We start from the raw sequence: 23,419 nt of genomic DNA, 5'->3' as shown, positions 1-23,419 counted from the left end.
CATAAGAACCACTGTTTTTGACATTTATTCATCTTTTGGGAATATCAAAACAATATTATAAATTGTGGTAAATCTTATCTAGAGTAAGAGTGCATCTTTAATGAAAACTTTATTTTATCAATGCCAGTGCTTCTATTATTAGGCTTGTGTGCCAGCAGTTCAAAGTTCCATAAGTTATAGAAGAAGAAAACACAATCTCATTAATATCTGTTTTCAAACATTTTTAAAGGCATGCATCTTTAAATTTGGTTCCGGAATACGTAATTTTCAATCGTTGCCATTGTCACGACCATAACGACACAATAATAACTTACATCAGAGTTCAACAAAATTGTTTACAATGTAATTGTAATTGTGATTCTAAAATAACAACGATACTAACAACAGTTAAAATTGCAAGCGCGAACAGTGTATTGAGTGTGAAACAAAGCATGATTATAATCAAAATATACTCTACATGTAGTTTTAAATTTGATAATTAATACGTCAATAAACAATTTATATTGATGGGAACTACAGGGACAAGCCTACTAGCATAACATCGAACAAAGAACATCAGCTGTTGTGTAAATATACAAGGTTACGGCCTACTATACACAATATACCAACAACAAACACAGACCACAACATGTCTTTATCAATAAATGGTTGGGTCATATGTTGTTTGGTTCAGTCCTTTTACTCCAGAAAATATCTAATATCGAGTCACAAACGTTTTTTCATGTTGTTTTAAGAATGTACTTCCTTTCTTCCAAAGTCCAGATAATTCGAACGTTCGTCTTGTACAGTTCATACATTGCTGGGGCAAGCAGCTCTTCATTTACAGTGTCCTTGATCATACATGACTGGTTTACCCATTCGCAACGCCTGTTCGAATTCCTGACAGAAGTACCCACTTTGTGCGTAAGCGTTTGACAATAGGATAATAACTATTGCTGATCGTTGCAGGGAAAGGACAATTTCATCAGCAATACCGTGACCTAGTCGGAATTCATGGTCTCCATTACAAACGACCACCCTTCTTGTTTCTAGAATATCTTGAAGACTTTGTTCTAAAGGAGAAATTACATATTCCGTAAGGAACTTCTCGTCGAAGCTGCTAAATGACAAAAATACTACAAACTCGCAATCTTGTTTTCCTTCTTTTAGTAATCCAATTGTTTCTTCAATTCGTTTTTTCTTTTCTTTCTCCTTTTCATGGCAACGATGAGGAACGATATACAACAAACAAAAATGGATGTCCCAACACTGAAACCAATAGATAGTCCTAGACGAAGTGGAGCCTTACAAACAAACCGTAATTCGGACACTTTTTTCTCATCAGTATTTTGTATATTCCCGTTAGTGCCTGTGCAAGTTGTCTGTTTATAGCTTTTTCTGCTAAATTTTACTAACCATTGAATCGTATGTAAATGTTTACAAAGTTTACATTGAAAGTCGTTTTCACTTAGATCGAATGAGGCGTTATCATTACTGTATAAACTATCTTCAATGGTTCGCATTACACTGGAGTCAAGAGTTTTGAAATAATTGGCAGATATTCTTAGCATTTCGAATTCAATGGAAGTAGGTAGAATAAAACTAATGGTGCGCAGTCTATTTCTCGATAAATCAAGATCTCTCAGTTGGATGCTTTTGTCAAACATATGCTTCGGTATGCTCTCAAGAGCATAAGAAGAGAGGTATATTGTTTCTATTTTAAGCAAATTCTTGAATATATTTTCAAATAAAGTTTTGTTACTTTTGTTCGTTACACTTAAATTATTGATGGAAAGATAAAGCGTTCGTAAATTTCGGCCGAAACACAGGAAAACGTCTGGGTTCATAAATTCCATTTTATTATCACTCAAACAAAGCGAGGTTAAGGAAAGGCATATTTCTGAACGGTTTATTTGTGCATCTAACACCTTTATATAATTTCTTTTCAATGAAACTGTTTCCAAATTAAAGCTAAAATTACTCATGATAAATATGTTCGAAACCTTTTCAAAGGTAACTGGATTACCCATATTGCAAATCTCATCAAATATAAAGTGTTTTGTTTTTCGAAGGAAAGACAGATTGTCAATGCTTTTAACAACGTTGTGTAAATTTATAATCGGCCAAAAACAAAATGGTCTACCTGTGGCTGGTAAAACTACCCCAGTCGTGTCAATGGTTTCAACATTTACCACCTCTGTGTTATTTTGGTTATCTTTTAATTGCAAAATATTGCACATACGAAACGATATCTTCTTCAGCCTGATTTGATTTACCGTCATTGACCTGAAATCCAGGACTGATATTTCTGTCATGTCCAAAACAAGGACATTTATTGGTCTTATACTTATAAATATCCAAAATATTTCATCTAATGCCAGGTTGTCATACTGTATTCCAAAACGTTTTAACACAACTGTTCCAAGGTTCGGAAAAGAATGTTGACGACGGAATATATTTGCTGCGACCGCATATCAATGCATCCCGTCAAGTTCAACACCGATAACTTATTAAGGCCACTTAGCCAACCAGTTTCCGCACTAGATTGAGCAACGCTGATGTGCAGCTCAATCAAGTCGTTTAAAGTTTCAAAGCAGCTTGATCTAAACGTAGTAAGTGTGCCATATGGACTATGCAACTCCAATGTCCTAAGTGTTCTATAAGACGTTTCATCAAATGCACGATTTTCAACAATTGTATTATCCAATAAGCAGTTGATAATTAGTGACGAACTGCCCTGTGGAAGGCGTTTAGGTATCATATTGTTGCAAACAACGGTTTATCCACGGACTTCACATGTTTTCTGGTGGGAAGTGCACAACATTGAACCATCGAATGTTTGTGCGGTAACAGTAGCAACTATGATACGTAGAAAAATCCAAATCACTATCCACATCACGGTAAATTCCATTTTATCAGAAGTTGAGAATATTTGAAATTATATTCACCCTTCTATTAACTCATCTCCAATTATTAAGTAAGAATAATGATGAACCTTCTTAAATGTCGAATCACTGAAAACGCGATAGTACGATGATGAAAACACGACAGTACGATGGTGAAAACGCGATAGTACGATGATGAAAACGCGATAGTACAATGATAAAAACACGGCAGTACGATGATGAAAACGCGATACTACGATGATAAAAACACGACAGTACGATGATGAAAACGCGATACTACGATGATGAAAAAACGACAGTACGATGATGAAAACGCGATACTACGATGATGAAAACACGACAGTACGATGATGAAAACGCGAAATCACGAAACTACGATGGTGAAAACGCGACTGTACGATGGTGAAAACACGATAGTTTATCGCGTTTTCATCATCGTACTATCGCGTTTTCATCATAGTACTGTCGCGTTTTCACCATCGTAGTTTCGTGATTTCGCGTTTTCACCATCGTACTATCGAGTATCGCACTTCAGATCAACACATTCATAGGCGATGGCCCTTACGGCATTCCTTAGAGAAGATGGTTGTTTGATCATTAACAAAACAAAATGTATCAGTTTAACATTTGAATAAAATAAGTCGGGTTGGGTATTGAACGAGTTATTTTAAATTAATGTTTATGTTAAAATATAAGCGATTGTTTCCCGTTTAACGAAGGGAAAATGCAATGTATAATAGTGGAATTTAAACAGCCGTTTTAAACTAACCTAAGGGTATTTTTTCCGGGTTTATGTATAATAAAGGAACCTTATTATACAGCTGTTTAAAACGTATCTAATTTCAAATCTAGTACATGGTATTTCAGAATGGTATTCACGAGTTAAGCTTTCATGTCTAAACGATACTTATGGTTACATTTTCAATACCTTTCAACCAAATCTGTTTTATCCATGAGTAAAGAAACTTAACACTGTCAAGTGTTTAAAACCAAGGTAAACGTAACCGCAACAGTATTATGAATATATTACATAAAAACTGAGTCAATACATATTTTACAAAGTATACTAATACTCAAAATACAATCTCATATATTTAAACACTTTGCTATTGTATAACTTTGTATGAAAAAAATATCGCATCATCGCCCAATTGCACAAAGCAGATATCGAACTCCATCATTCTGCTCGGCTAGGTTAAACACCGACAAAAGATCTATATATAACTGCTCATCATGGCCGACACACGTACATTTGCTGTCTTAAATTTATGACGTCTCGACCTCAGGAGAGAATAGGCGTCCTGATCATTTAACCACTGTTTAACGTACTTCTTCGTAAAAATTCCAGGATACTTTTGCTCAACCGCGCCAAACAGCTTCTGAGGTCCAGCAAATGCGGCTGGGTTTCTGGCTTTAAAATAATACCGCCGTAAAATATCACTCCTTTCTGTGTCATCCATGTTCAACAGTGAAATGTCGTTAGCGCTGACTCACACCCCTCGCTATATGCCTAAACAATAAATTAACCAAGCGCGCGTAACAATAACCACACCCTAGATCTAGGGTTAGGATCGAGGTTAGGGACTCGAGTAATGGTAAGCTCGACTACGTCACATCGGTGGTGAATAGCTTCAACACAACTTTTCTCCCGGCGCGTTCTCGCCCTAGCACCGTCATCCTAGCGCACCGTTATCCCGATAGACCGTTATCCTATTGAACCGTTATCCTCTTACACCATTATCCTCTTGCACCGTTATCTCGGTGCGCCGTCCCCCATTTACCCACTACTGTTGTGAACAAGTGTTTCACTGACCGTTCCAAGGCGGTAATCGCAAGATTTATTGATTAAGTTAGTTTGAGGCGTATGTGTTCTGTTTGTGATGTTTGTAGTTTCGTATATCTTGTTCAGTGTAGCTTGGGCTTCTATCTTGACTCTCTAGACAGGGTTTTTCTCCCACCTCAGATTATAAGTATCTTCCATGGCCGAGAGTTTAAGATAGGTTCATTCCGCACGAGCGTAGGGTGTTTACGGAGTTTCAGCAAAACACCATGCGCGAGGGTCGGGATGAACCTATCTTACACGAGCGGCTATGGTAGATGCTTTTTCTCCCACCTCAGTTAAACAAAATTAAAATGTATTTTTGCTGGAACTCTTTTGTACTTAGTGAAAATAATTGCGTATGGATATGCGATAGCACGTGGTTGTCATGGATATGCGCGCAGTGATCCAGTTAATGTTAATAGTCAAATCGGTCTTTTAAAATAGTTCTAAGGAGAATGAAGCATTATTTCTTGAATGGTGCGTGAAAACTGTTTTCTGGTGACATTTGAATCGAGAAATAATTAATAAGCGTTCTAAATATTACCATAAGACAAGATATCCTTGATACTTTATGAGAGTAAGGGTGGTCTTCTTGAATACAGTCTCCAGATACACAATGTAGCTAAATGATGATCGAGTGTTAGTATCTATTTACATATTAATCACTCGCAGGAAACCATAACAACATACTTAAATTTAATTACATTGCTAAATTTTCCGAAATATCTAAGCAAGACTTCGATTACGAGATGAAATAAGCTTGATATCCTTCTAAATCAAACATATTTTCTTTAAGATTTATGTTTAAAATTAATATTAAAGGAGATACAATAAAATGTTATGGAAAAAGCGCAATAAATTTTGCTGACGGTAAGTTATTTCGCGTAGACGTAATTTGTCAACACAGTGATAGATATGGGGCCGTGTTCAATAAGCATATTAGTAACAATGTTCAACTTCGTGAAAAATTGGCATTTTTCTCATTTAAACTTTAAGAAAACGAACAATGTTTGTACACCAAAAGTATGAAAATATGCAAGAAAATGGTCTAAACAATATATGGATATGTCAAAAATTGCTTATTGAATACGGCCCCTGGTCATGTTATTTCACTGTTGTTTTTTTCACTAATACGATTGAAAATACATCATAAGTCTTCACATGGTTATGCTGTCTTATTTGTGCACTCCATTACAAGAAATATTTTGTATAGAAATTCATTATTTTTCAAGCGAACGTTTCGCTTTTGAAAATTCAAAAGACAACCAGATAATAAACATGAACGTTTTCATATTGAAGGAGATGATCTTTATAAGCTTAAACTTTCAATAAAATTATTATGTGTTTGTATTGAAATTTTCGTTGTCAATTGTACTTCTTCATGAAGTACATATGTGTACTAAACAAAAACATTATTATGCTTTAAGCACAAATTAAAAAAAAATATATATATATCAACCTTTATATTGTTTTACTTAGTTAATAGATACGTGGCCACCAATTGGCCAGTTAAAAAGCGACAAAATATTGCTGATATGTTTATCTGTACACTATGTGTAATGATTTACATAAAAAGCATTTTATTCAGGCACAGTGTATTTAGCTTTAATAAAATCTCTTTATTTGTTGAAGATATGCAAATATATTAAAATACAAAATGTAGAGCCATTATTTGTTAAAGGGACGCAGTATAGATCTACACTAGAGGAGACGTGTTCATTTTATTGCATTATCGTGTTTAACTCATTCGCCTTTTATGAAGGATAATATGTTTTTTTTTGTGTGAAATGGATACAGGACAGTATTTGAAGTGATCATTGTGGCCTAGTTAAAATAAGAAGGAAAGGGAGTGGGAGGGGGGGGGAGGGTCAATATTTGTCCAGTTCAATTTCTGAAATATCATAAAATATAACCAAATAAGTTTTTGTTAGATGAGAACAGTGGCCTACCCAGACATTTTAAATGCAATAGAGTGCAATTTGGTCCGTATCATACTCAAATGTTCAAGTTTAAACTATGCAATGGACAATCAGCTAGTTTTGGCAATTCATGCTTTATATTATGAATGTTCATGTAAAGTGTTATTATAAAATGTACCGATTAGCTTTAGGGAAGTAGATAAGACATTTAGAAGTTGATATTTGGCAGACAGAGAGACAGGCAGGCATACCTGGCATAGTCAACATCCTTCCCATAATCTGTTGCGCGGGATGAATACTAAGTAATTACTATAAAATAATATTATTTTCCCTTTATTATGAAATGGCTCTGCGTTTTTATCTATAATTACCTTTTCCCCTCGGTTCCTTGCCAAGATATATTTAAGATTATTCGGATTGCTTTCGAATTCATATTAACGTTGCAATCCCATGAATGTATCTAAATAAAAATAAAGTGGTCTTTTAATTCACACTAGTTTAAACTGCATAAAACCATATGCCCCATTTTGTAACCCGGCGCATTTCTTCTTTTAACAAGTCAAAAAGTAGATCTGACGATGCCTGATTTCGATTTGCGGTACTAAATTCTGTTGGCCGATTGTTCAAATGTCCATACATTTTAAAGTATGAACTGATTTTCTTATCTAAAAGTTGAGATTTGTATGCTATATATACACGTAAAAGTTAGCTTTAGGTCAGTTCATATGACAAAAGTAGGAGACATGACTATCAGTTGGTATGCAGTTTTGTTTGGTGTGCTCACACTGCGGTATGAGCTTGTTAGATGCACAGACAAGAGGATATTAGTGGATAACCCACAGGAGCTGGCGGAGGAAGTTGCCAATTTAAAAGAACTGGTTGCGCAGCAAGGACAACAAATACAGTCGCTCACGTTGGCATTGACGAAAGGTAAAGATTACAGTTTGAATCTTAACATGATCGATAAAAACAGAGGGACGTAGGATTGGCAAAGTTCGGTAATGATTACCGAAAAAAGAGGAAAAGTGAGATTGCCAACGTACATGATTTGACTATTCAGCTGCAATCGGTTTTAATATCAATAAAGACTCATACCTACCTTTAAATATATTAGTTTATACTTGTTTCCTTTAGCTCGATTGTAACGAAAGCTTATAAAATCACCCTCGAGTCAGTTTCCTGGAAATGTACTAGTTCTGGTGTCCATTTAGACAGGCCATTGTGCGAATCAAACCAACAACCTCTTGGGCGAGAGGGGGCCTTCTTTACCACTAGACCACTCTCATCCCTATTTGTAATTTGCTACCTTGATATGTTGATATAATATTAAAGTCAAAATAATTTGAAATTTTAGGAACTGGATCCTCGTTCATTAGATGGGGTCGAACAAGCTGTCCGGGCAACGAATCTGACCTAGTCTATTCTGGTAATAATAATAATAATAATAATAATAATAATAATAATAATAATAAATAATAATAATAATAATAATAATAATAATAATAATAATAATAATAATACTTATAATAATAATAATAATTAAGATATGAAGTACAGTTTGGTATTTATGTTCATCTGTTTATGAAAGCATTTGGAAAGCTTTTTGATTATTCATAGCCTGTCAACATGTTCTACATACGTCGTTTAACCCAATATGTTTTAATTGGGTAGTGCTACTTCCATGCGAACAATAACCATTCAAAGTAAGTAGTAACTCGAATGTTATGATAATAATTGGATGCTTAATGAGGGATGGCGTTCATGACATCATTGGATTATTCAAAGTCTCTTTTATGTTACCACAAGCATAGTCTAAACAGTATTTTAAAGATTCATGAGTATATGAATACATCAATTACAAACCGTCGTCTACTAGAAAGTATCGCAAGGGCGATGTACAAAAGGCGATCTCTCATGAAACTGATTTCGCCAGAATCGCAACTATTGATTTTAACTCATCATTGTTCGAATCAACCTGTCAATCACCTTTATGTAATTTATGTGTAAGTGTTCACTATAAAAAAAAACTATCCTGTATGTTTTTCTTTATAGAACATTAGAGTGTCATTTCAGTTAAGGAGCAAACTGTTTTTATTTTGTCCAGGTTTTATGGCGGGTACGTTTGTTGACAAAACAAAGTACATCGGGGACCATGATGGTGCCAACTACCTTTGCCTTTCTGACAACCCAACATGGAGCCACTACTCTGACAACGCGGACAACATTATCTACCTGACTGCTGTAGAGTACAGCTTCAATCCGCACCAAACGTCCGACATAATCTCCTTCCTCGGATCAAACGTATTCGGACAACAAGTCCCGTGTGCGGCGTGCAAGGTCTCACGTGGAGTGACAATGATGATACCTGGTAGAAACACCTGCAATTCCGGCTGGACGAAGGAATATAGCGGCTACATAGTCGGTCCTTTTGCTGGTTATTCGCATGGTTCCGAATATGTATGCCTTGATGATCGCCCAGAGGGTGTTAATGGAACCACGAATTTTGATAACAGTAACGAGCTATATTTCGTAGAAGTTCATTGCGGGGGTGGAATGGAGTGTCCTCCATATGTGAACAACAGGGAACTTGCTTGTGTTGTGTGTTCTATTTGAATATGACTTTAACAAGCATCTTTAACAAGCTAAAGAGGCCATGGGAATGCTTGTACTATATTAACATAAACAACTTACTAATATTCAAAATCAAACTTTACTAAAGAAATGAAATGATAAATAATGTTAATTTCTAATCTTCTGCCTTCTTGCGATTACTTCAATTTGTTAATAAATCAAATTAAGCTTAAAGCATATATTTTTTGTTTATTTTGTTTTACTTTGTAGCCTAGGACATAAACTTGTTTATTTCGTTAAATTCTTTTCTATCCTAACCAAACAAGGTTCATAATAACAAACCAACATCCCGCCCAATTATGAATGATCTGTGTAGTTTCAATAAGCCAATAACTCACTTATAATTAATAATAAATTAGTGATTTTGCTCAAAATATCCGTCTATTGATTGCCAGAAAAACTATGATTTTACGAAATAGAAAGCTTCTGACGGAGACAATAGTCAACTTTTTCAATTAAGTCGTTGTTTTGTTGTTATTTTTAAAAAGTGGTTAATTCAGCGATCACGCATGCGCACTGCCCAGAGCATGTACATTCTCGAAAACACTCAGATTATTATGATTATTTTTGAATTATTAAAAAGTTAAACAACCGGGCTACACACGGCTAATGTCGTTTAATTGTTATAGAAATAAGTAAAATACACATACATGGAATTAACTTTGCTCTAGCCAAACCATTATTATTATTTTCACGAATTTGGCATTCTTTCAAGGAGCTGCATTGTCAGATTCGGTGTAGTATGTATGGAATCATGATCGAAAACATAGATCATACAGCGAATAAGCGTACTACAGAACATGACACGACCATTATTTTCGAAACGTAGACGAGTTGATGAATGGAAAGGGGAAGTAAATCCTTGATACCTGCAGTACCTTGATGTCATTCTTGTTTTATTAATGCGGTCTCAACACACGATGCGATTGTTATCATTAATGGCGTTAGCCCATTCTTTATCGAAATTCCGTGATGGGTCCCAGGTCAGATTGCTTTTCAAACGAGTGGACAAAAGACATACATTTAATGTTTTTTTGCGATATTATTTCTCCTCGGTTCCTTGCCAAGATATATTTAAGATTATTCGGATTGCTTTCGAATTCATATTAACGTTGCAATCCTATGAACGTATCTAAATAAAAATAAAGTGGTCTTTTAATTCGCACTAGTTTAAACTGCATAAAACCATATGCCCCATTTTGATATTATGATGCTATTTCCATAAAGTAATACTTGATAAATAGAGCATTGCTAAAGGGCCTAGACAATGACAAATTGAATCCTACTGATGTATCACATTGCTTACGGCACATGGATCATTCGCCGTTTTTTGCGCATTCTTACAATTCGAAAGTCACTAAAGTTGTCTACCACGAAAATCCCAGTGAGTTTAAAATAGCGTCTGTATATTTATCTGCACTGATAAACAGATATGATTTAAATTCGGAAACCAGTACGCGCTAATTTTGAATAGGGAAACTCAGATAAGACAGCAACATGATTCATTTATGTAATGATGTATATTCGACCTCCTACTAGCTCACATTGACAATTCTATGCTTGTTTTGAGGAAATACTATATTTTCCGTTTTTTGGACCATCCGTTGTTTAGTCCCTTTAAAGGTATACTTTTTAAAACCTGATCTGTGCTGTTTGAAACGGATGTAAAGTTGCGGGGATTCGGTGGACTTAATAGTTATACATCGGATGATTCCCAACGGTCGGGTCTAGTGCAGACCTGATTTGACCACCATCCTTAGATTTTTTGTAATGGCTGAAGTTTTTCCGCCTAGGAAACCCTGACTCCAGCGAAATTTGCAATCATGGTGTCTAAATATCCTGACTTTATACTGCTTTTAAAGTAAATATTCAACAATTTTCAAAAACTTTCGACAAACCAACACATGATAATTTAGTTTTTTTTAATATCTACTTCGAAAATTGAAGTTTTGTGGCTAAAAGCGCTACTCATGCTTTAAGAAAAATGAGAATTTCGGCATTAAATATCAATCTCTAAACTTTAATATGAAACTCTGCGATCTGACCCTTTGTCAGCAGTCTTATATCAGCAAATATTTGTTTGTTTTTTCCAAGATAAAAAATAAAAAAAGTTGTCAAAGTAACGACTCTTCTAACGTTGGTCTGGAACCAACTTTAGAGTTAACGTTATATAGTCAGTTGACGTTGCAAATGGCTTCAACAGTTGGTCCTTTTCTCAGCAACAGAAAAAAGTGGATATAATTATGTTTTCGATCCACATGGAATGTAATGATTTAGAAATGCGATGCCGCTACTGTTTTGATATCAATGGGATTGAATTAATTATACAGCTGCTTGCCCAAGACCTTCAACGGAAGACTTAACAATCTGAAGCGGTGTCAGTCCAGGAGCAAGTGTGTTTTGGTCTGAGGTGGTGAAAGGATTAGTTATGGCGATCATACTGTCGCTCATTGGGAAGACGTTACTAATTATGTACGAAGTTCTGTCAAACCCATTTGCTTTTTGTATAATCTATATCAAAGTTGTTGCAAAGAATACTCCTGTTACAAATACTTTTTATGTAACACATTGCTAAATCCAATCATTTTGCATTAAAGCTACTCTCTCACAGATTGAACGTTTTGAAAACTGTTTTATTTTTTGTCTTGGAATGGATGAATTAAATAAGACTGCTGACAAAAAATTAGATCGCAGAGTTTTATATTTAAGTTCAATAAATGACGTTTTATGCATTTTTCTTAAACCGTTAGGAACGGTTTAATCCATAAAACATTAATTTTCGAACGGAAATATGAAAAAAGTACGATCGGATTTTTTGTCAGCAATCTTTTATCATTTGTTTGCAGATATTTACGCAAAAACTTGCTCTTTCCAAGACAAAAAATGAAAAAGTTGGAAAAATGGTCAATCTGTGAGAGTGCAGCTTTAACGTTAGATCGCTTATTTATTGTCTTTTATCTTATATATACTTACATTTAAACTACTAAAACTTGATAACTTAACTGTCTTTAAGGATGCTTTGGACAATTCGTCAATACCTTGTTCATATTGCGTAAATCGCCGAAATCAGAAAGGAAGTTAAGCTGATTTACTATTTTGACTGAAATGTCTCGAAATACTTGCAAAATATTCACCGACAAGTAAACATTAGTAAACTGACCCAAACTCACAATAGCCTTCATTTGGTATTGCGACAATATGTCAATAAAATCACCTACTGATAGATTTAGACGATTGTTTTCCTTCTTATTCTTAAACAAAAAATAAACAGAAGCTGGAACAACAACATCACGATCACATTCTAAAAATATTTTTATTTTCTTCGATTTTCATGTGTACATTCGCTACAAGAATATCGATTAACTTGAATAGTAAACAACAACCTTAACCATTGCCAATCGTAAATTATCAAACGCTTCTATGATTCAAGTAGAACTGTACGAAACAGGTTTTATTGTTTTCAATATTTGCATTTATATTATTATTGCGATACACGCAAAAATCACAAACATGCTTTGTAGAATTGAAACAAAAGCCATTCTTTGCTCAAACGTGCATGCTAATCAGATTTTAATTTGTTAATGTGATAATTTTAATACTACCATACAAGGACTAGCGCTTGATTTTCATGGTCAACTCACAATGATTTCAATCATACCAAGTAAGAACATGTGAATCGTGTTTAGTAATCAAAGCAATATAAAAAGATAAATGCGGCTATAGTTGAATAGCGATTATATTAAGAACATATGTGAGGTTTAAACAACTTAATTTCATGATTATAGCTTTTCATTTCGGATTTGGGTTAGAACCTTTCGAGGTACTTCTAGTAAGCCATGTTAAACCTAACAATCAGAGAAAGTTTTCAAAGCGAGCATGTTTTGATTAATTATAAGCAATAGTATTTATAATGAAGGAAAATAAAATAGAAATGTAATGATATGATCATGTAAGGAACGAATTCATATACATTTGAAATTGCCCGGAAACGGGAATTTGGTTAGTAATCAATATAGTAATTAATTTTATTTTTTAAATATAATCACAAATCGATGAAGGGGTTTAAAAACAATACCGTTGCTGAAATATACTATTTTACTACTTGATTAATCAGTTCGTCAGATTGCCTACTTACACGCAAAACAACACGTTTTTTTTATTGATTTTCGTAATTTTCTCGAAATGTTTGCCAATTTTATATTGAAACTTTGCGAATATGTCAACCTTCGAGAAATTAACGTGATCTCTTAAAACACCAACAAAAACACTATTTTTAGGGTTTTGCATGTCATTGTGTATATTATAATAATTTGCGTCCAAAACCCTCACCAAGCAATTCTATCTAATAAACCACAAGCAAATATATAATCAAAAGTCCATGTCACCCATCAAATATAAGATTCACTTGTTTGTAATTTTGGTTGGTCCAATTCACATCAAACCAAGTTGTACTTAGATCATCATTTGAGATTAAACATTTTAATATGTATATGTTATATTTCGCAGGAGCTGTGTTTGTCGTTTTATTGATTTAATACATTTTCTTTTGATCTGTCTGATTTCAAACTGATCAACAAATGATTGCTTGATTTATTCTGGATTGTACAGCAGTCCTGAAATATAAATACTTCTATAAATATAACGTTATTAATTGAAGTTTTAAAATTGCATGGACTATTTCAAGTATCAAGCGTTCAATGACAATTTGAGAAAAAGTGCATTGCAATGATTGGGGACGTTTTCACGTAGGCAAATCCCTTGATCGTAATATCTGTGTGTAAATCTTGCCTTGATAAGGGCAATGTATTATATCGAATTATTCGATAGAATACATTGTCCCAATCGAGGCAAGATTTACAATGAAGAATGAATTGTATATTTCCAAAAGAGCTCTGTAAAGTTACCATTAAACAAAAAATAACAATTATATCTTCACCTACATGCAATAATGACGTCATGAAACACGCAACATTAATCACCGGTCAATTGTGTTTGCTTCATGTCCGGTTAATTGTTCGGTAACCACCAACAGTCTCGAGTTTTTATGTTGCTAAACATTATTTTATATTTATTCATTTGGCTATATACTAAGTGAACTATTTACTGGCGAAATATGGACAGAAATGGACAGAAATCGGTCTCGGCTAACAGTTCTCTAGTATTTCCCCGACCTCCCACAAATAGGTTTGACTATTGACCGGTAATTGACTTTGACCGGCAAGCCATTAAATAATTGTATACTACTAAAGTACATTTACCTGCGATACACGCCGTCATAAAGCACGCCACATTTCCAGCAATCATGGCCCTTACCACCACCCTCGTGATATCAGATTTTCTGGATGGAGCCATTGCGCCTAATGCCCCTATCATGATGCCAATGGAAGATAGATTGGAGAAACCGCACAGGGCATAAGTTGAAATTACAGTTGATCGATCCTGAGGAAATTAATGGTTGAACATATGTAAAATCATTCTAGCAGTATCTATTGGTAAACCTTTCAACATTACAGTAACCAAAATAATAGGCAACAAAAGAATTTGTGAATACAACTTGCGTTACATACACAATTAAAGGTATTTTAAGTTTCACTGATACATCACATTGCCATTAGTGATTGACGGAACCTTTCATTGAATATTTGCAATAGAAACACAATTTAATTCTACAGAACATACCTATAGTTCAATGAGTTATCTGATGGAATATGATTAATCGTTACATTGTGCGAATAAATATTACATTTTGTCATAGCTTATTACATTTTATTTTTAATATATACCGAGAGAAGTCCGCCGGAAAGTGTAATGTTGTTTCCAAGAATCAAGTCATCATTTTGATAGGATATTTCTGTTGTTATGTTTTGTGAAAGGGCATTTGCAATATAACTATCGTATGTTTCTCTGTTGGTTATGTACACGCTCAATTCTGAAAAAAAAGGCACAGGTATTACGGCAAGATATTCTTCCTTTTAATTTATATCAACATAATTAAACAAGATACTCTGACAACAATACATATTAGAATATTTAATTCAAAACGAAACTAAAAACTAAAAAGGTCGTTCATTAAAAGTACCCTTGCAAGAATTAAGAAAACATATACACAGCTACACGTATATATATATATTTGTTAATAATTCGAATCCAATCTATACGGTAGGTTCGGTATGTTATCAAAGCCTTTTCAAACATGTTTAATCAATATGTCATAGGAAATTAAAACGTGATCTACCTTTGTTAGCTTCAACCAAATTCCGTAGAGTGTTGTAAATATGCGACCAACCCGTATAACCACAGAACAGAATAACAAATAACATTATAGCAAATATTTTAACTAAGATTACTCACATTTTTCTCAATTACTCTCAACAATATAAAAACATTCTTTACCGCTGTAAGCTACAAACTCGTTGAGGAAAGTCTTCGTTCCTAACAGACTAGCCACTTTGAAGACATCGTCTAATGAACACCCCATTACATAAGCGATTGGATAAAATACGTAGGAACAAATAAGCTGAAACATGACGAAAACATAAACGTTATATTAATAGTGTTGTTTCTAAGTAAATGATTGCAGTACTATTTAGGAGTCTTGTATGCCGTTCTTTTAAAAATAATATCATATTCAAAACTACGCTGAGCTTGGACTCAAAGTCAACGTGTCGAGTTTTGTATTACGTTTAAATGGTCAGATATACCCTCGGGATCCAAATTTGCCATATGTAGGTTCATTTACAACCTTGTGAATTTCACATTTTTTGACATAAATACAAAATTATAGTAGTAATATTGTTAAAAATACATAATCTTGTATTTTAGAAAAACTTTATCATAATTCTTCGGCTGAATATGTCTAAAATGCGACTAAAATGTTATCAAAATGTTTGAGTTCGATTTCTATTAATTGTTTAAGAATTGCATTTGTTCGCGTTTACCTAATTTGGTATCCTTTGAGATTCGTAGACACGTTCCACAATTAATTTTTTAATCAAGCTAAAAACTACCACATTTATTTCAAGTTATATATTATTCTGATCCATGTTATACGTTTTCTAAATAAACTTCATTCTTGTGTTGTTTTATAATTTGCTGAATAATATGTGGAACATATGAACACCTTAAATTTTGTAACAGTCTTACAGTAACTGAATGAGACGACACAAGGCGTTTATGTTAGTTTCTTTCAATGTTCTACTCGATAATGTTACGTATAATAGTAGAATTAAATATCAATATTTTTTATCACAAATCACTGTTAATAGCATTATCAATATGATGAATGCATTTGTCCAACTCAAACGAATGGCTTTTTATTAAAAGTATTTCCAATTGCCCTATAAACGCATCGAAAATATACTAAAGGCAAATTTGCCCCGGTTTGTATTTTTGCCCTTAGTGAGCCCACTAGCATTCACTAACAGACTGGAGGACTGGTTTATGTGGTATTCTATTTCCATGATCTATTAAGTAAAACTGGTTGACCTCAAAAGAAAAATAAACATGTAAATAGCGACAGTGTGAGACAGTCCGCTCTAAGACCTCCTGTAGAATTCGATTTTAAAATACTTGCATTAACTTCACTTATAATTGATGCAAGTAAAAATAGTACCGAGAAAGTTAGCTCTGGATCGTGCATATTCACTCGATGTCCAAACCATTTCAATGTGGCATTGATGAAGTCCAAAATAGCAATGAAAGCGATGAGATTGACGGCGATATTAGCGATAAGTTTGATAGACACCGATGCCCCGTTGCTGGCCGCTTCGATCACATTGTGTTCAGTCCTGAATAAAACAGAAACGCCGTTTTAATCATCTTTTAAACTATTACAGTTTGTCCAAGAGACGTTTGTGCTTACAGACACTATCTTGAAAATCCCAGGACAGCAAATGAGGAAAAACTAAGAATACAAACAGAAAAAAGTAGTGATGACTTAAGCGGCAAATTCACGATAGAGCAAATATTTATTGACTGATAGGAAGGCAATCAGTTTTTGAATTATTTAACTGTTTACTGTGTCGACAACAGCCCATATCAGAACAGGCCACTAGTGGCGCTCGAACCTTTGACTTTACGCCTCGTAGGCGGACGCCCTAATCACTAAGCTACGGAGTCTATTTTACTGGTACTTTGTAATTTTACTTCAAGTTTAAAAGTAGTCAATAACATGTACAGACGAAGCGTTTAGTAGTCTACGGATGATAGATCAATAGAAGAAATAGACAGATGCTTCATTCAAAGGAATAAGTTAACAATTATAAGTAAATACAGTCAAATTTACCCTTTCTTCATATTGTAAACGTCTTCCGCTCGTGCTTTCGATTTCTTCGTTTCCGGCCAGAACAGCTTTGCCATGGCTAGAGCTGCTGGAGCGCTCATCACTGACGCTGACAACAGGTGGTTCGCGGGAACCTTAATATTTTCAATGTTTTATAACAAAACTTGTTAAACTTACAACGAGCAATCGAAGACAAAGCACGTATTACTAAAACAATCGTACTAACCATTTACAGATAGATTAACAAAACGCATGGCCTTTACGTTTAAGTAAGTATCGTTTTACTGCAAAAAAGCATCAAATATAAATTGTTTGCTTTATTTTCTAGTGCTTCTAATACGATTCTTGTGTTTCGTAATGGTAAGTTCATTGACGAGCGCCTTCAAAACTAGTGATGTCATGTATAAACGTCTGTTGTAGGTGATTTCGAATGGCTTAGCGCATATAGTCTGGGTTCCATTGTGTATTTGTGCTACTGGGCTTGTTTGTTTCCGTAAGTTTAATTAAAAATGTCATGAAAGAAACATGAATACAATAAGTATGGTTGTTTCCCAATTTGACTAAGCAATAAAATATCTATTATCAAATTATTTATATTATTACAATAATGTTTTTCAATATTTAATAATACCCCCATATTTATATAGGCTGCCATCACAGCTCCAGCTATTGTAGCAAATCCTCCTGTACATACTGCATGTAGCTCCGACCGTGTCATATCTTTTATGAATGGGCGTATCATAAGTGGGGCTTCACCCTGAAAATATCTAGTTTTTGTCAGTGGGTCACTTATTATGTATACGCGTTATCAGAAATGTAAGGTCATGATACCACGTACAGTATCTTATTAAACTCATTTAACTGGTATCCTAACAATGTCCGCAGTGGTAAGCGTAGTCTCTTCTCATCAAGTCCTGCTGGGTTCGATTCTAGGTTTTGGCGTATGTGAATTTGGGTTATTATTATTAAGTTCAGGGAAATCGTAGAATTTATAACGAAACATTTATCAAAATTTTACATCGGTCACGTAGTTTACCCGGCTACGATTTCCCAAAATCAAATTAGTCAGTAAATTGCCGGAATTAACTTAAACATGTTTCTATATGTGTACATTATGTACCTCCGCATATCTGACCGATGAAGTATAATCCCGCAGACGGCAGTATATCATTTTAACCTTACAAATGTTGTCAACAACAAATACTCAAACATCCTAATTCCTGACCAATTAATAATTTTCCAACTTCAGTTGGTCATTTAGTCAGTATCATTTAAAGAGAAATTGCAAGGAATCTTGTAATTTTTGTGCATAAAACAAATAAAATAATTATTCTCATATATGACAGATACATATATTGTCTGCAGCGTAAAGACACCAATACAAAAGTCAATAAACTCTCCTATTTTCTATTATACATATTAAATGAACTTACACCATTATATTTATGACAACTTTCACATACTTGCCCAATGAATATATTGCCTGCTGCGTTGAGACTTTCAGTTGGCGAGGTGTCAAGACAAAAAGAGAGGAATCTTGCAATATGTCTTATGATGAATTGCATTACGCCAGCATAGTATAACATGGAGACGAAGGCGCTGAAGAAGGTGACCACGGTCAGAACCTAACAATATACATATTTGTTAAGGTCAGTGGTTATAAAGGTGTTATGTTTTGAAACTGTCTACACATTATTATATTGTTCAAAGAGTAAAGAACGAGAAAAATAACAATACTCGTTCAATGCTTGAAATTTGTAATATATATTTATTTTTTAACAAAATGTTAATGATTTTTTATTTGAACATCTCTTCATGAAACCCGTTGATATGAAGTTAAGCACGCGCCTTTAGTAATGGTAAATTAAAAAGTACTTAAACAATAGTTAATGGTTATCAATACCTTGAAGGCAAAGAAGTGCATAGTATATGTATCCTCGCCGAACACAAACTTAGCTCCGGCATCGGTGTGCTCCAGAAACTCACGTATTCTGTCCCCGAGCCATTGGAAGGCCGTGTATCCCCAATTGGTCCTTAAGATGAGCAGAGCAAAGTAGAACTGTATGGCGAGACCCCAGAAAACAGGGCGAAATTTGACCTGTTTGGTTGAAAACGAGATAATAGTGGTAAATTATATATCAAGTACAGGAAGTCAGAAAATTGACACGTATTTAATGTTACAATAACATAATGTGTGAGAGAAGTCTCGTTATTTAAGTGTCCACCTCTCACAACAGTGGTCGTTGGTGTGATCTCACAGGAAATCGTTCACAAAACCTCTAAAACAATATATAGTAGTGGTTTCAGATAATAAAGCACTTACAGTGTTCACCATAACATTTCCAAGCAATTTGAATGAAATAAAATAATATTGAGCCCATCGAGCAGGCAATTGTTCAAAAACGAATGATTTTAGTCATGCATGGGGGTGCAAGTTAAGTTGTGTGTTTGTGCGACACCATCTAAACAATAAAATGCTTTGAACATGTAAATATGACTCAATCGATAAGCCCGTTTCGTCTGAACCGAAAGATGAAAGTGTGTGTTTAAATGCTCAATGGGAGGAAAGACGCCTAATCCTTATCAAAAGCAACTACATTGACATCGAGTGTCAGTAAGTGCGTGGTATGGCGGTTAATACCTTTCGACCGATTTATTACTCATGCTCGAAAGTGTTGCAGTCAAAGAAGTGAAAAAAACACACCTCTATTTCCACCCTCTTGATGCAAAGAGTATGTCTCGAAAACTCTTAAGCAGCGATAGGTTAACGACTAAGATATCTGATATTTACAAATGTGAATGCATTTACGAATACCCGTTATCTTGTTTACGTCTTAGTGTCTGTCACTAAAATATAATGTTTTATGATATCACTCACTTATAAAGGCTCAAACAGAGGGTATTAAGTGTATTTTATATTTATAATAGATGTCTATCATGAAGCTCAAAAATGCAATGCAGTTGCACCCATTGGATTATAAAAGACAAGCGTTAGATTTGGATAGAAATCAAAGCAAATAAATGCGTTTTTATCACATAAATCAAAAGAAATAAATTGTTTTTGAACACATTGCTATTCATTTATCTTTGCATAATGCTACACGACAGACGAATGTGTTTGCTTGTTCATAACGAATTGAATCTAAAAGGTGTAAAGAGTCGTTTATTGTTGTAAATTATCAGGAAGACAAAAAAGAAAGCCAGGGCCTGCAAAGGTGGGTATCGTCCCTCAGGTATTCTGTATTTTTATGAACACCGGCATATAGTAGTGCGTACATAAGTTGTTTCCTAATATAAGAATATGCAGTCCCAGTTCGATGTCTTGAAATGACAGATGGTACAGAATCACTGCGAAATGCATATTGCTTTAGTTTTATCTAAATGATTAACTTCTATCATTACCTTTGATGGCTTGTAGGAAAATATGTAAAACAGCGCAACAAAAGCAAATATTCCACTAGCGGATCGTAGGTAGTCTGGTTTCTTGAGACCGATATCAACAATGACGAAGACAATCACAAAAATGATTGTTCCGATAACAAGAAACCAGTAAATGCTGAAATGAAATAGGAAAAAAAGAATACATAACGAATTATGATACAACTCAAAACCAAGAAAACACGTGTTTGACAAATCTTGTTTGTGCGTTATTTGGTGCTATGAAAATTGTTTGCATGTAAAACATATTACTATTTAACTATGCATACAAGTTAAATTGTTCTTAATTTAAATCTTAGAAGGTACAACGATGCTTTTTTGCATATAAGCAAAATAAACATAATTTTAAGCTCACTTACATTCGTGAAACTTTCTGTGAAGTACTTCCATCCCTTCCAGACAGGCAATCAAAACTCCATTTGTCCTTGATCACATGGTCTTTAAGCAGGATGCCAGAGGTAAGGAAAGCAACAGCCAACGTGAACCACAACAGTCGAACCATGCCCTCGTCGCGTGGGTCAAAATACTTGATCATTGCGTAGATGAAGTATGCGCAATACAAACAGCCAAATATAACGGCAAGGAGGATCTTGATTCCTGGAACATGATTGTTATTGATAAGTTTATTGAACTCTTGTAATTTATGTAAATATCAAGTGTTTGCAATAAGAAGACATTTAAACGTTTGTCAAAATTATGGGCAATAAACTTCGTTTTAGACTGTGCGATACATAACAATAACAATTACTTGTATACGCTCAAAAATGTTCATTACCTATACCCGATCATCACTAAATTAGTTTTCTAATTTAATTGTACATGTTGTGTATTCGCATTGCAATTTTTTTCAAAATAAAAAGATAAAGCCCTTCACCTAATTTATGTGTTCCACAAAACTTAAACACATTTCTCTGGACGCCGCCTACGGCCCGGGAACATTTATTGTCAATTTCATCATCTTCCTCATCGCTGCTTTCTTCATACTGCTTAACCTCATCGGTTTCATCATTCTGCAAATTTCCGTTCTGAAATAATTTTTAAGATTGCATTGTTTGCACGCTTTTGTTTTTCCTTTATGTTTTCAAGTATGTTGTTTCACAAGAACATCTTTCTCATAAACAATTCATTAGTACGCTTAATAATACAATTTTAAAACCCAATAGTCCATATATGTATATATATGTATATATATGTAGTTTTGTTGGCTAGCGGTGTATTAAATAATTCTGATACTATATTGAGTTTAAAGGGCATGCTAGTCTATATCCCCCTAAAAACAAAAACAAGATAAACAAACATGTTACTCAGCAGTAAAGCTTTTATACATAAAAAATTATGTCGTAAAACAAAATTTAAACATTTCTTACATTTTATTGAACAAAATTTTACTGTTTTATACTGTATTTACAAACTGAATATCCCAATTGAGTAGATCGTTTATTAAAAAATGTACATAGTTCCAACTTTTTCTAAACAGTTAAAACATAAATAAGTGTTTTCTACCTTTTCGGAGGTATCCTTTCCTCCTAATTCTGTTTCTTTCTCTATGACATATTTTGCATTCTCATCATGCACAAAAGCAGAATTTGTGTTTCCCGTACTGTTGTAGGAGGGTGGACTCCCATCCGTGTTATTCCACGAGTTTAACTGAACAGCACTTCCAGACATTGTACGACTCGTATTTAATCACACAATCTGTTTTATAATGACTGCTCATCTAAATTGTTTGTTTTAATATTTACACATCTCTTCAAATGTGAATCGAAAGGCATGCACTGTTCAGCAAACGTATCTTTGGACGGTATCTTATTTGAAATGAATAAGTACAGCGAACACCTGAAGATAACAGATTTAAATACCCATGTCTTGTATAGTTTAGTACTCTGTTTACTTTTAAACCTAGAAGCAAAAGAATGCGATTACACCCAACGTCCGGGTTAAAGTAAATAAGGTGAGATGCGTACACTGATATATTCAAAGTTAGATAATATCCATGATCTATCATTGCAATTCGCAGTAATGTGTGCGAAACAAGTATTTATATCATTGCTACGTCATCACCAAAGTTAAGTAAGGGAATTATTATTTTTGAATTGCAAATCAAATGGTTTTAAACGTAGACATTGAAAACTTTATATTCCAAGATGACGATAAACGTCGGATTTTATTTTGGTGTTATTTCAATAAATTAAAACGACTTGAAAAAAAACCCCTCAAAACAAAGAAAAAAAACATGTTCACGAATAAAATATTGTTTGTTAGAATTGTTTAGTCTAACATTACTAAAAAGTGCAAAGTGCACGCTTCTTTCAAAATAAATGTTGCTACGAACACAATGCATTTTTCCTCTAATTTTGAAAAGTCCATGGCTTGAAGCTGAAAGTGGTTCCGATGAGACTTATATATTCAGACACTATTGATACATGTAAGTGTTTGAAAGTGT

At 34.1% G+C, this 23,419-nt stretch overlaps 2 protein-coding genes across 2 annotated transcripts; one reads left to right on the top strand and one right to left on the bottom strand.

Annotated features, from left to right (window-relative positions):
* The first annotated feature begins 7,366 nt into the window (after positions 1-7,366).
* On the top strand, positions 7,367-9,389 carry LOC128240621 (short-chain collagen C4-like). The gene is made up of 3 exons (XM_052957328.1): positions 7,367-7,556; positions 7,981-8,052; positions 8,731-9,389. Exons 1-3 carry the CDS (start codon positions 7,370-7,372, stop codon positions 9,237-9,239), a joined length of 768 nt encoding a protein of 255 aa, XP_052813288.1. The 5' UTR covers positions 7,367-7,369; the 3' UTR covers positions 9,240-9,389.
* A 3,175-nt stretch (positions 9,390-12,564) lies between these two features.
* Positions 12,565-22,767, bottom strand: LOC128235273 (solute carrier family 28 member 3-like). The gene is made up of 13 exons (XM_052950082.1): positions 22,480-22,767; positions 21,851-22,001; positions 21,336-21,573; positions 20,941-21,094; positions 19,442-19,636; positions 19,002-19,163; positions 18,170-18,295; positions 17,542-17,672; positions 16,870-17,044; positions 15,651-15,774; positions 15,041-15,186; positions 14,516-14,696; positions 12,565-13,870 (listed from the first exon to the last, which is right to left on the bottom strand). Exons 1-13 carry the CDS (start codon positions 22,642-22,644, stop codon positions 13,848-13,850), a joined length of 1,971 nt encoding a protein of 656 aa, XP_052806042.1. The 5' UTR covers positions 22,645-22,767; the 3' UTR covers positions 12,565-13,847.
* Between the last annotated feature and the right edge of the window lie 652 nt (positions 22,768-23,419).

Source organism: Mya arenaria, chromosome 1 (assembly GCF_026914265.1).
Source record: "Mya arenaria isolate MELC-2E11 chromosome 1, ASM2691426v1".
NCBI lineage: Eukaryota > Metazoa > Mollusca > Bivalvia > Myida > Myidae > Mya > Mya arenaria.
The sequence above is the reverse complement of the archived record's forward strand: the minus strand, read 5'-3'. Positions and strand labels throughout refer to the sequence as shown.

Coding starts and splice junctions, on each gene's coding strand:
- LOC128240621 (XM_052957328.1), top strand. CDS start 7,370: ATGACTATCAGTTGGTATGCAGTTTTGTTTGGTGTGCTCACACTGCGG. Junction 7,557..7,980: donor CACGTTGGCATTGACGAAAG/GTAAAGATTACA, acceptor TTGAAATTTTAG/GAACTGGATCCTCGTTCATT. Junction 8,053..8,730: donor ATCTGACCTAGTCTATTCTG/GTAATAATAATA, acceptor TATTTTGTCCAG/GTTTTATGGCGGGTACGTTT.
- LOC128235273 (XM_052950082.1), bottom strand. CDS start 22,644: ATGTCTGGAAGTGCTGTTCAGTTAAACTCGTGGAATAACACGGATGGG. Junction 19,164..19,441: donor TGCACTTCTTTGCCTTCAAG/GTATTGATAACC, acceptor GTATATTGTTAG/GTTCTGACCGTGGTCACCTT. Junction 18,296..19,001: donor GCAATATATTCATTGGGCAA/GTATGTGAAAGT, acceptor AGATATTTTCAG/GGTGAAGCCCCACTTATGAT.